This window comes from Gymnodraco acuticeps, unplaced genomic scaffold, assembly GCF_902827175.1.
Source record: "Gymnodraco acuticeps unplaced genomic scaffold, fGymAcu1.1, whole genome shotgun sequence".
NCBI classification, from domain to species: domain Eukaryota; kingdom Metazoa; phylum Chordata; class Actinopteri; order Perciformes; family Bathydraconidae; genus Gymnodraco; species Gymnodraco acuticeps.
In genome coordinates this window covers 225,393-237,681 of record NW_022989867.1, presented here as the reverse complement: position 1 = coordinate 237,681, position 12,289 = coordinate 225,393, and the positions used below count along the sequence as shown (strand labels likewise).

The 12,289-nt window shown below is 38.8% G+C and overlaps 1 protein-coding gene across 12 annotated transcripts in view; it reads right to left on the bottom strand.

Annotated features, from left to right (window-relative positions):
- Positions 1 to 12,289, bottom strand: part of ppp6r3 (protein phosphatase 6, regulatory subunit 3) — a 34,036-nt gene that overhangs the window by 13,638 nt on the left and 8,109 nt on the right. For 8 of the 12 annotated variants that reach the window (XR_004566910.1, XR_004566911.1, XR_004566913.1 and 5 more), the window contains exons 9-22: positions 11,873 to 11,999; positions 11,440 to 11,592; positions 10,610 to 10,759; positions 10,145 to 10,209; positions 8,742 to 8,857; positions 8,457 to 8,542; positions 7,102 to 7,188; positions 6,044 to 6,141; positions 3,444 to 3,498; positions 2,850 to 2,980; positions 2,101 to 2,216; positions 1,648 to 1,864; positions 1,438 to 1,535; positions 349 to 544 (exon numbers count right to left, since the gene is read on the bottom strand). Coding sequence is in view for 8 of the 12 variants with exons in the window: in XM_034196159.1 (XP_034052050.1) it covers positions 349 to 544; positions 1,438 to 1,535; positions 1,648 to 1,864; positions 2,101 to 2,216; positions 2,850 to 2,980; positions 3,444 to 3,498; positions 6,044 to 6,141; positions 7,102 to 7,188; positions 8,457 to 8,542; positions 8,742 to 8,857; positions 10,145 to 10,209; positions 10,610 to 10,759; positions 11,440 to 11,592; positions 11,873 to 11,999 (1,695 nt within the window). In the remaining 4 variants the exon portion in view is untranslated. The remainder of the gene's footprint in view (positions 1 to 348; positions 545 to 1,437; positions 1,536 to 1,647; positions 1,865 to 2,100; positions 2,217 to 2,849; positions 2,981 to 3,443; positions 3,499 to 6,043; positions 6,142 to 7,101; positions 7,189 to 8,456; positions 8,543 to 8,741; positions 8,858 to 10,144; positions 10,210 to 10,609; positions 10,760 to 11,439; positions 11,593 to 11,872; positions 12,000 to 12,289) is intronic. The other 4 variants (XM_034196196.1, XM_034196230.1, XM_034196183.1 and 1 more) reach the window with 4 other exon arrangements.

The window sequence follows — 12,289 nt, the reverse complement described above, 5'->3', positions numbered from 1 at the left end:
AGCACAGACAGAAGGAAGAAAACAAACTTGTTGGATGTTGATTTATGATACTGAGAATTCTTTCTTTTAAACAGCTTCTCTATCTGGCACAAAGTCACTCCACTGTCACTTTGGTGATTTTGTCTACAAGAGCAAATTAAATACTTGCAGCAGACCAACAGCAGTAGTGAAAAGATTATTAAAATGCAAGTTACCTATTTTAAAAACAACCATTAGATGTGTTTTGGTGGCCTAGGGCCAGCTAGCACAGAGAGCTGAGTAGTGTGTGTGTGTGTGTGTGTGTGTGTGTGTGTGTGTGTGTGTGTGTGTGTGTGTGTGTGTGTGTGTGTGTGTGTGTGTGTGGCAAACCTCTTGAAAACGGCAGTCTCAGTCTTGGCGTCCACAGTGAGGCTGACCGTTTCTTTCATGGAGCCGTTGATGACCGTCTCTGTGATGCTGCGCTGCTCACAGGAGGCCGTTTCCTCTTCTGCTTTAGATTTCCCACAATGCTTAGGTGAGTTGGAGGAGGGGGAAGCCTCATTGTTACCCAACCAGCCATCATAATCTGGCGTGTTAGGAAAGAAAAGAATAGATGTCAGATCTTAACACTCAACAACCTACAGGAGGTATTCAGTCCTCCAAAAACAAACCAAAACATGATTGAGACCCTTGTTAGCTAATATTACGCATGGGTTTAATAAGGTCCAGGCTAAAGTTATTTTTGTTCAATATATTTGATTGATGCCACTATATACAAGTAGGGCTGCTCGATTATGGCAAAAATCATAATCTCGATTATTTGGGTCAATAATTGATATCACGATTAAAAACGATTATCCATTTACTTTGAAAACATCAATTTATTGGTAATAAAAAAAGTAATAATAATAAAGAAATCATTTTATTTCGATTAAGTTTTCGTAATCGTTGCAAGCCATAATCATAATTGCAATTAAAATACGATTAATTGAGCAGCCCTAGATACGAGTACAATATGTTCTTGTCTGTGCTCTTTCCTCGTGTTTACCCGATAGTAAAAACCATAGGCCTACCGGGGTGCACTCTCCAACACCACCTGTTTCCCAAATGTATAATCACCAGGTCTCCCATCCCCCAGTGCCCCAAAAACAGCCTTCTCAAAACAAAAGCATAAAACAACTTGTTTGATCAACTTGGACAATACTAGAATTAAAAGGAAGATTTACTATAAACAAAAAACATATAAAATAAATGGATAACTATTAAATAATATAAGTCCGTATATGGCTCCATCAATGAGTATTTTATGTTGTAAACTAAATATAAAAATATTGTAAGCATGTACGCACCATAAACCATAATTAGGGCATTTTATCAAAAACCCAATAAAAAAACCTTAACTTTGAGATAAGGGAGCCCAGAAGTGCTAAAATGCTAACTCATTTTCAGGTAAAGAACTCATTCCTGCACACATCTCACCTTCAGACTGTGTGGGTGCATTGACTCCCAGAGGGTCCATTGTCTCTAGGCTGGTTTCCATAGCAACAGGAGAGTTGCACCTCAGAGGGTCTTTGGGGCTGCAAGAGAGGATGTTTTATTTACGAGTCACTCTTTCAGGTGCAAAGACGATCACAGCCAAAGCGATGCGCCGTTCTCCTGAAGCGCTGCAGATCTGTGTGAACTTCCTACCTGACGGGGGTGAAGTTGGAGAAATCGGCCCAGCCTGTTTCAGCGTTGGAGGTGGCGGGAGGGGGGGAGCTCCATGAGGTCTCAGGGAGGTCTTCTGTGGAAGAGGAGGGGGAGGCCAAAGGAGAGGAGGCAGCAGGGTTGTTAGGGCTGGTGGCTGGAGCAGTGGATGTACCTGTGTCCATGGGGATGTCATCAAAGTTGGCCGTCCACACTGGCCCTATAAAATGTAATTTATAATATAATAATATAAATATAAGTCTGAAAATGTAAGTATTAACCCGAGCACTAGTTCTTCTTGCATTGATATGCAGCATATAGCCTTTCCATAACCCGCATCATCAGCACTGTGTGCAAAACCCTTAACTGAAATCTACATCCAGGTAACATTTTGGGTTCTTTATAGTTATTGATATGCTATTAGGGTTGTTGTGTAGTAGTGTTGTGTTTACCAACCTGTGTCGACTTCCATTCTGTCGTCGGTGCTGGGGTTGGCAGCTTCGAACGGATCTCTCTTCACATCCTCCTCCTCTGAGTCTGTACTTTCCTCGCTGTCCGTGCTGCCCGAGCTCCTGAGACAGACGGAGCAGGAGTTATTTTTAATGGACAATCAACTTCATCTTCACGAGGGACTGTGGTTTGTAAATGTAGAACTTTTCTCAAGTTTCTGAACAGATATGAGGAGCTGTGAGCTCTGTGTGCTAACAGCTAATGGCTGGGTTTTCTGATTCAACGTCAGGCTGAGATCCTCACCGCTGATTGGCTAACGCGAGAATGCGTCACGCGAAGTTGACGCTCGAGTTGAAAACATTTTACTCTCGCGGGGCCGCGACAATCGCGAGAGTTACATTATTTTTTTCTTCAATCGAATTCGCACCCATCTGCGTCTTTGCATTGACTTTACATGTAATCACGCCTCGCCCAAAAATCGCATCGTGTCCAGTGTGAACGCACCATTAGGGTTAAACGAGGTACATACAGTGAACGGTTGTTGGCATCTTTCAATGATCATAATTGATTGATTATAAAAAAAGCTGAATTAGCCAATGACTAATGAATAATGTTAATATTCCAGGTACAGTTAAAAAAAAAGAAAAAAGAATTGTCATTTTAGTAGAAGAATGATCTGAAGGTGTTCAAATGTATCAACGTTTATTCTGTACGACATTACAAAGAGCAATCCTGTGTGTGAGTGCGTTGCTGACCTGGGGCGTCTCTGTGCCTCTGGTGCAAAGGTGACATCTTTTTCATCCCAGATATCCTCCTCGTCTGAACCAGCGTCTTCAAACTGCTGGATTTTCTCCTTACAGCGTGCCTCAAACAAAGCTATATTTGCCTGGGGAAAACACACAGGGGCGATATATTTAGAAAAAATATGTCATATCAAAAGTTCACAAACTAGGGCTGGACCCTGCAGAACAAAAGTCACTCAGCCGAGAAGCATTAATGTGGATACCTCAGGTATCAGGAAAATCTATGGAAATAACTTATGGCATATAAGCTTAGGTCTTGCATCAGTGGTAGAGCTTTTGATAGAATCAGCCTATGCTTCACTCTTGGTTCAAATACAGGCTATGGCAATTTTAGTTTTAAAACTAATCCTTATATTTTATTCGTTAAGAATTTCACTTTGCATCATGTCGCTTTGTGGCATCTGCTTCTAAATGAATGTTAACAGTGAGATAAAAAAAACATGCCATATGATAATATAACACATTTTCATTTGTTCCAATATCATGTTATGATCTCCTCAGTGATTGACTACGTATGAATTCAAGATTAATAATCAAAGTACTTACACTTTCATTTGTATTCAGTGAAAAATTGATGTCTGATATTCTATCAAACGGAATACTGCAATGTTAAAGAGAACAGAGTTTAGTTAGGCATCCACATATATGGCAACACACAGGCAGTAGCACACAGCTTTAACCCTTCATGATCATAGTAACATATACACTGCGCTTTTCATAGCCACTTTCATTCTTTATATGAATGTTTTTTGTAAACTGGTCAAAGAAAAGAAAATAGTTATAAACAGGCCATGGTTTTTTTTTTCTTCAGTAAAGCCATTTTTCACATTGCTTAGTAGATGGCAATGTTTCCCAAATGGCAAGTCTGTATCCAAAAAGGCTATTATTTGAAGGGAAGTCCAACATATTAGTAAATGATCATCTTCATCTGATAAGAAACATAGCAGCTCAAAGCTTAGCACAAAACCTGGAAACAGAGGGACACTTCTAACGGTGAATGATACACCTTCCAACATCCTGTCATACTTACTAAAAGGTGGATATAGATTATAACAAAGATTTTCATTATACATTATCTTGCTGACAATTTGTTCTCTTTGAAAGAAAGAATTGAGACTTTTTGGTGTTCATCCTGGTCAGTATTTTTTACATAACTTTAACTAAGTGTTGTATCCTGCAATGTCGTTATCCTGGATCTAATTAAGAACATTTATGGAGAAGCCCTCATTCGTTGATATAAAAATGTTTTAACACATACAAACATAAACTCGACACACAAGTTCGAGCCTCATTGTCAGTGGGATCTATAACTGAAGTTTGATCAGGATGCACACCATTTTCTTGTGGAAATGCAATGCTATCACATCACACATGAACAAAGAAATCCAACGTAGGTTTTGAAGGCAGTTCCTGAGCCTCTATATTATGGGTTTAAGAGGAGTTACTCGATGGAACTATTTCTGAATTAACAAGGTGGCAAGGTACAGTATATTTCTCTTCACATTTGACTGAGCCGCACTAGCAGTTTCCCTATGCGTGCAGATTTTGTGCTGAGCAAGGCTTAAAACATTGTGAGACTACCTCAGTGACGGAAAGCATTACATTGACCTTCTCATCAGAAAAGTCCTGATTTATAAAGCATACCAAGCACAGTTCAAATGTAGGATGCCATGTTAGATAGAGTCAATTCCATCAGGCCAATGAGACTGCAATGAACAGCACTAACATAGGTGATGAAGACTGAGTCACATTAGATATACATTAAGTCCAACCCTCACATGAACCCAACAATCTCCATACTCCTCATCTTATACCAGCCTACAAAGCACACAGGAATTCCTCAATCTCATCACCTTATTACTCTTCCCCGCTTTTCATATGGCACATATAGGAGGGACTATAATAGTATCCTAATTTAATCTTCTCATACACGCTTTACCGTCCATCGTGCATTAAAGATAACAAGGCAAGTTTGATTTAAAGCACAGTCAGTGTCCAATGCACATGAGTTTAGGCCTTTGACTTGAAGTTGACCTTGAAATGCCAGGTCGATACCTTCCCGGCATTTCGCCTGAACAGATAGAAGGAACACCAGACCCTGAGCCCCTACTAGAATGGGAGCATTTTAGAGACACCAATACAACAGTGCAGCAAATAACACTCTTCACCCTCACAATATTAACAGTCATGTCATTCTTATATGAAATAGAAGTATATAGAACTGACAGAGAATTTGAGACCGCAGGAAATGCTGCTGTGTTCAATGTTACCATTTCAGCCGTTTATTGTTACCAGTTTAATGTTGAACTAGTAATGACTATTGATGGAAGTCTTTTAAACAGGATCAAACCTCCAGACCTTCCATATTTAGAAATGCATGCTTGAATCCATTGGAGATCCACGTGTAAGGCACAACAACTAAATGAAAATGTGCCATCTATTTTTTTTTAGATGCTCTCTTGTAAACCTATTTAAAAAAGGTAGAAGAATGATTGTGAGGACTTGAGGAATGGATTGTGCTGAACGTTTGTATTGGTGGACTCTTGTTTCACCCACCTAGCCTGAGTATGCTAATCCAAACATCTATGTAGAAAAGCTCTACTTCAAATAACAAACTGTTTCAAATGAAGCAAACATTTGAAATCAATGATCGACTAACAGCCATCTCCCACAGCCCCCCCAACAGTTGCAGAACCAGTTTGCCCTAAGAAATATAGAAAGGGAGAGCACAGAAAAACATAAAGCTGAATATAATAGTTTCTTCTTTTCAAGCCATATTATGTATTTATTATGGCAGCCTTTTTAAAGACGTAATGGCAGTAGCTGTTTTTTTGATTGGGACATTTGTTACTGTCAAGGTTATTTTTGTTCCAATCAGAATTTTGCTGAACGGCAAGTGGCATTACTTTTTTTGATGTCAACATGAACCTTGAATAGGAATCAAAGAAAAAGCTCATGTCATAACAATGAGGCAGATCATTAAAAACAGGGTTTTCAAATAAAGTGAAGAGCATATTAATGTGACATTATGAAATGAAAGAATGCCCCCCACCACCAACTTTGTTATGTGCTTATGTGCCCTGTCCCTTGATTGTTACACAGTAATATGAAGACAGCAGTTCCAGTCATGCAGGATGAGTACTCACTCCACAACATCGTCCTGATCAGCAAACTCTTCGTCATTGAAGCCGAACTGCTCAATAAAATTGGACGTCATTTGTTGCATCTGATAATCAGAAAAGGCCTGGCAAAACCCAGGACCAACGATAATGATATAGTCTTGGATCTATACACAGCTGGTCATTACTTGCAGTACAGAAAATAGCAAATGCACATACTAAGATGTAGAAACAAAATAATGTTTAACAAGTACACTAGACACGTTAATGGCTAAAAAAAAGCACAAACATGCATTTATAGTCAGATGCCAAAATGCTTTAAGATTCATTTAAAAACACATCAGAGAATATTAATTGAAGTCAAATTTCCTAAATAACATTAGTAGTTAGTAGTAGATTTTGCAAGACCCATGCCATAGTCACAACATATTTGAATTTAAAGGGACATTTAGATTGAATTATTTGCATTTCAACAGATTGACATTTTCTGGTAGGGAATAGGGGATTTGCATTTAGTGTTATAGAGCATGAGGTGTAGACATTTCAATATTTGAAGATCTGCACTGCAAAAGTCCCAAAACACCTCAACAAGAAACCAAAGACAAGGATTCCTGTCATTCTAGTTTTTGTTAAATTAGTTAGTTTTGTTCAATAACACAAATACATATTTGGATTGTATTAGAAGCCAGATTTTTTGAGTTGAATCACTCAACCCATGTTGCATAATATGCTTTCTTTACAGAGATTACAAGTTATACAAGTAGCCATTGTAAGACGTCTCACTTAAAAAATGTAATCATGATTCATTAGCACTTTTGGTCATTTAGGGAAAGCTGATAACTGTTTCCCTGTCTATGCACACTGGTTTAAACGTCATTTTGTCCTATCAGAACTGTTAATAATAATACATGGGATTTGTATGGCACTTTTCCTAATGCTGTTAAGAGAATATGCTTTAAGGATTTACCTCGAATCAACAGAGCTTCTGTTAAAGACGGTGATAGAAAGACTTACATCTATTGGTAGATAAATTAGATGTGTGTGGCTATGGGCCTGCTGTGTGTGTGTGTGTGTGTAGATCTTACTTGTTGTAGAGAAGAGTCCTGGTGAAAGCCGCTGTCTTTAAAGTCCACCTCATCATCACTGGAAGAATGGATGTGGTGTGTATTCACCTAAAGAAAAAATGTAAGCAAGAAAAGAAGAAAGATATATTGACCGCATCAACGGGCATTCCACACTGATCAGGCAGAGCTGTGTGATCAAATTGATCCATCTAGATTTTTGCATGTGCTCTGGCGCAGTGCACCCTAGTCTAAATTAGGGATGCCAGCGATTATTCGATTAATCGTTACAGTCTCCTATAATCGAATATTATTTTTAAAAATCGATTTTATTTATATATTTTTTTATTATTATTTATGTTTTTTTTTTTTTTTTCTGGCTTAGTTTCAACCAAAATATAGACTAATGCTAATAATAGTAATAGTATTAACAATTGTAAATGGCCATTGGTCACACCACCAGTTTGTTTTACTGTAAACTTGGAGGAAGCCTGCGTGCAGAGCAGACTGCTGCTGCAGCACGCTACACACCGCCCCCGCCCCCAACCCCCCCTCACACGTGCGACTAAAGATGAACAAAGCGGCAGGTAAAAAGAGTTCCTCCTCGTGGAACAATAGGCTAATTATTGAATGTATTTCAATGCTGCTATTATTAATACAGGCTACATGATGGTGGTTTATTTTTTGTTGTTGTCTAAAGTGCCTGCCATTGCCTTTATTTGAAGATGCGCGCACAATTTATTTATTGCAATGCTATTATTAATACAGGCTACAGCCTGTATTAATAATAGCATTGCAATAAATAAATTGCTATAATAATATTTATTGCAATGCTGCTATTATTAATACAAGCTGTAGCCTGTATTTAATAATGGCAGCATTGCAATAAATACATTGTGCGCGCATAGCGCATCTCCAAATAAAGGCAATGGCAGGCACTTTAGAAAATAACAAAAAATAAACCAACATCATGTTGATGTTGGTTTATTTGTCGTTTATTTTGTTTGTACTGTTAAACATGTTCCAGTAAAGAAAACAACGGAATTCCTTTTGTCTGAGTTTTTTTTCCTTTCGATTAATCGATTATTATTCGCCAGGGCTGCCGAATAATCGATTTTGATCATGGTCAGTTTCTGGCAACCCTAGTCTAAATCTTTATGAATATATAAAATTGTATAAAGTTAAGCTCAAAAACTGATCTGGAAAAATAAGAACTTAATTATTCAGTTACTATTTGATTTCATATCCAATGCACTGGAGTACAGAGACAACAGAATAACACCTGGTTCATCGTCTAAATAACTGCATTGTACAACTAACATGTAGTTTAGTAAACATTAGAGCTTGACATCAGTGATGATGTTCCTGTAGTTACTCACCAGGTCCACAGTGTTTCTCTTGTTTGTGTCAGACAGCTGCCCAGAAATAAAGGCCTCCCATTTGTCTCGGTCTTCTGCTGGCAGCTCTGACACACACACACAGTTTATATATATATATACACTGCATCTTCATATACTGTATATTTAACAGAAATGTTAAAGAATGGTGCCTTGAGGTCCATTGCAGATGCAATTACATAAAGGAAAGTGAGATGAACAGAGAGCTAAGTGATGCGACATGAGAACAACACATACAAATGTGGAGATCGATAAACAAGTCCTTACCAGAGATGAGCTGTTGTATCTGTGGACCGTTAGGGCCTTTGTCACAGTTATGAACTATAGAGTTGGCTATTCTGGTGAGGTGGCCCATGTATCCTCGTCGACGACCACCTTCTGCCCTATAACACCAATGAACACACCAGATATGAGGACATATCATTACGAGTCATTAGTCTGACCACTCTGTATATAATATATACACAGGGTTGGGTTGTAACGGAATACATGTAACGGCGTTACGTAATCAGAATACAACAATCAAGTAACTGTATTCAGCTCGCGTTACATTTGAAAAACGAGTAATCTGATTACAGTTACTTTCGTAAACCTGAAGTGAATACATTTTGGATTGCTTATTGGAATTATTGATGGAAAGATTTCCTCACAACATTTAATATTCATTACTAAAGGTACAGCCGAATCATCACAGCCCACAAAACCTATTACCGCCGCAGATGGACCAAAAAGGGGAGCGTTTGAAAAAAATGTGCGGGTCCGCTCAGTGAAACAATAACAACGAAACATGGAGGAAAAAAAGTCTGCATTAAAATCGTGTATGTGTGTGTTTGTAGAGGTGTGTGTGGTTAAAACACATCAACACAGGTAAACACAGCAAAGGCGGTGCGTGAAAGGCACTGCACGCTCCTCTTCTCAGAGGCTGAGTTAACCCTCCCGCTGCCTCCTGGTGCTGCAGAGATTTCATGAAGTGAAGGAGGTTTTCTTCTATAAAACAGCTGCGGGCAGCAGATACTGTGAGAGTCCCAGACATGAATTCATAGATCAAGGCAGACTGGTGCACACACTCTCCTGTTTTGCCAATCCGGTGCTTAAACAAATATAGCTCTAAACCCCTGGCCGTAATGTCCTTAAAATGAAGTCCGAGTTTGACATTTTAATTCATGTCCTGCCAACACTGGCAGGACAGAAGGCGACACGCCCGTTCTAAGCCGTGTCCCTCACTCCTCACATCCCAAGCTGCATCCCCAACAAGTGTATTATGTTGTTACATCGTTTCAGATGTTATGTTTCAGTTGTGCTCTTGATAAGCCATTAAAACAGTAAAAACACGTTCAGTTTCCTTTTGCTTTTTGTGTCTCCTGTTCACCAAAACATACCCATCTGTGATGGAAAAAGAAAGTAATCCAAAAGTAATCTAAAAGTAATCTGATTACGTTACTTTTTTTAAGACACGTAACTGTAACTGTATTCGGATTACTTTCAGAGCCATGTAATCAGTAATCAGTAACTGATTACATTTACAAAGTAACCCTCCCAACCCAGGGTATACACACACTAATAGAACCATAGTAGGGATCATGGTGTATTCTTTTCGACTGCAGCAAATGAATAAGGCATTGTTAGACTCTGACAGAGTGACTCGTGTTTTCACAGAGCAGAATACTCACTGATCTTTCTCGTTGGAGCTCCAGGCTTCTACAATTCTCTGTATAAACTGGCACTTTTGAAACAGCTGGTGGAAGAAAAACACAAACAAAGTAAATACATGAATGAATGTTCTATATCATTTGAATGACTGATTGAACCCCAGCAGTATTGTTTTAGAGATGTTATATGTTGAACAGCTATGCCCTGCTCTGTGTCATGGTGTTGTCTCCTGGGTTCTGTAGTGCCCGGAGTCTGTCTTTTTATTTCCTTCCTCCCAACCCCCGGCCCTCAGGAAGCCTTTTGCCTCCCGTCAGGTCATCATTGAAAATAACTATTTGTTCTTAATTGATTTTCCTGGCTAAATAAAGGTTCTACTACAAACAATTCAGCGTGGCCACAATGTAGTAGTTCATAGTGACTTGTGTCTTTCAGTACAACAAACATAATCAAAGTTATTTTATTTGATGAAATTGTTCCAATCTTACGTGTTTGATGAGGATGCTCTCCCTTGCAGTGTCCTGCTCTGTGTCTGGCTGGGTCTCGGTGGGGGCGGGGGGCATAGCCAGAATCATGGCTGTACAGATCTCCACTTGAATGTGGAGGAAGTTGTTCCAGATGTATTTGAAATACATATCCTGTGGAGCAAAACAAAATAATAAATACAATAGGAACATCAGAATAGATTTGTCACTGAACTTTATCAGAGTACTAAAGAAAACATCAGTACTCCTTAATGATAAAACTCACTTCATTGTATTCCAAGAACACTTTATTGCAGCATTATCAAATGGCAGCCTTATATTCACAATCTGTAGCTACAACCTAAAAATAAGCTAAGACAGCATATTAAATGTTTCAAGAAGATTGAGGATTGGATAAGATGTTGGTTAGCATTGGAGCATAGCAACTGAGGGCAGAAGGTTCTATGCTTTATGTGGGCAGTTAACGGTTTAGACTATATTGTGAGTTATGTAGGCCTTATTTTATATGGGCTAAAAAGTTGAAATAAAAACAGAACATAAACTAAAGAAACCGTAACCCTAGTAACACAATCTTCAATCAATTTCTTATAAACTTGCCAGACGTTAATGTCTCCCATGGAAGAACACTTTTTAGGAAATCAGATAATTGCAGCATTATAAAATGGCAGCGTTATATTCATAATCTGTAACTTCAACATAAAATAGAAAAAACAATGAAATGTTTCCCAAAGATAAAGAGACGAGCTCAGCCTAAGTTGTAAAGCATGTTACTGTAATGAGCTTGTAGGGTTGGCAGTGTGAAAACAATCTGGCTTCAAGTAGATATTACTCACTAGTATTATTCCCAGTGTGTTGAGGTTAATGAGTTCTGTGTTAATGCTGTGAGTGTTGCTCTGCAGCAGACTGGCCACCAGTCTGACCACGTTGAGCCTGGTGTTGCCCACAGGGGGGTCCAGCACCCCCCACGTTGTCTTCATCAGATTCGCCTGTTGGTGGAGATCAAAAACTCTGCTCAATATATACACAAGTGACTGGGATCCATCGACAGCAATGCCTGAATACGTGTGTGGTAAAGAGTCCATGTCACACAGTGATTCTGTGACTGGAACATCCGTCATCTTCAGCTGTTTTCTAAGAAACTTACTAATCCAAACTAAACTGAGAACAGCTCAAAACGGGTTGGACTCAACTTGGATGAAATAGTTCCATGCAGACTTGTCACTTTAATATACAATATATTGTTTTATGTTAAAGCAGTGTTTTTACCTTTGGGGGTTCCAGTAGCAGCTGGTGAAAGTCTTTGAGTCGGGGTCTCACAGCTTCCAGGATGCTGTGGTTGACTGAGAATGAAGGGTGGGACATCCCTGGGGGGCAATCCATATGACCCTCAAACCTATAACATAGAAGGTTATACCCTTACTATTTTGGACTGTGCCTAAAGTAGGACAAGAACAACAGTTATGGGTTAGGAAGGTAGTATTGCAGCTTAAGTGAAAAACAGCAACTACTTAGCAAACTTCATAATGTATATATCCTGCATAGTTCCATTCTTAATATCAGGTTAGTTTATTATAGTAAGTTTGAACTTATTCTGAATATTTGTTTTACTCTAGAGATACTCTATAGATGTATATCTTTCTTTTGTTAATGTTTTATGTATACTTTTATTCAGGTGCAATGCCT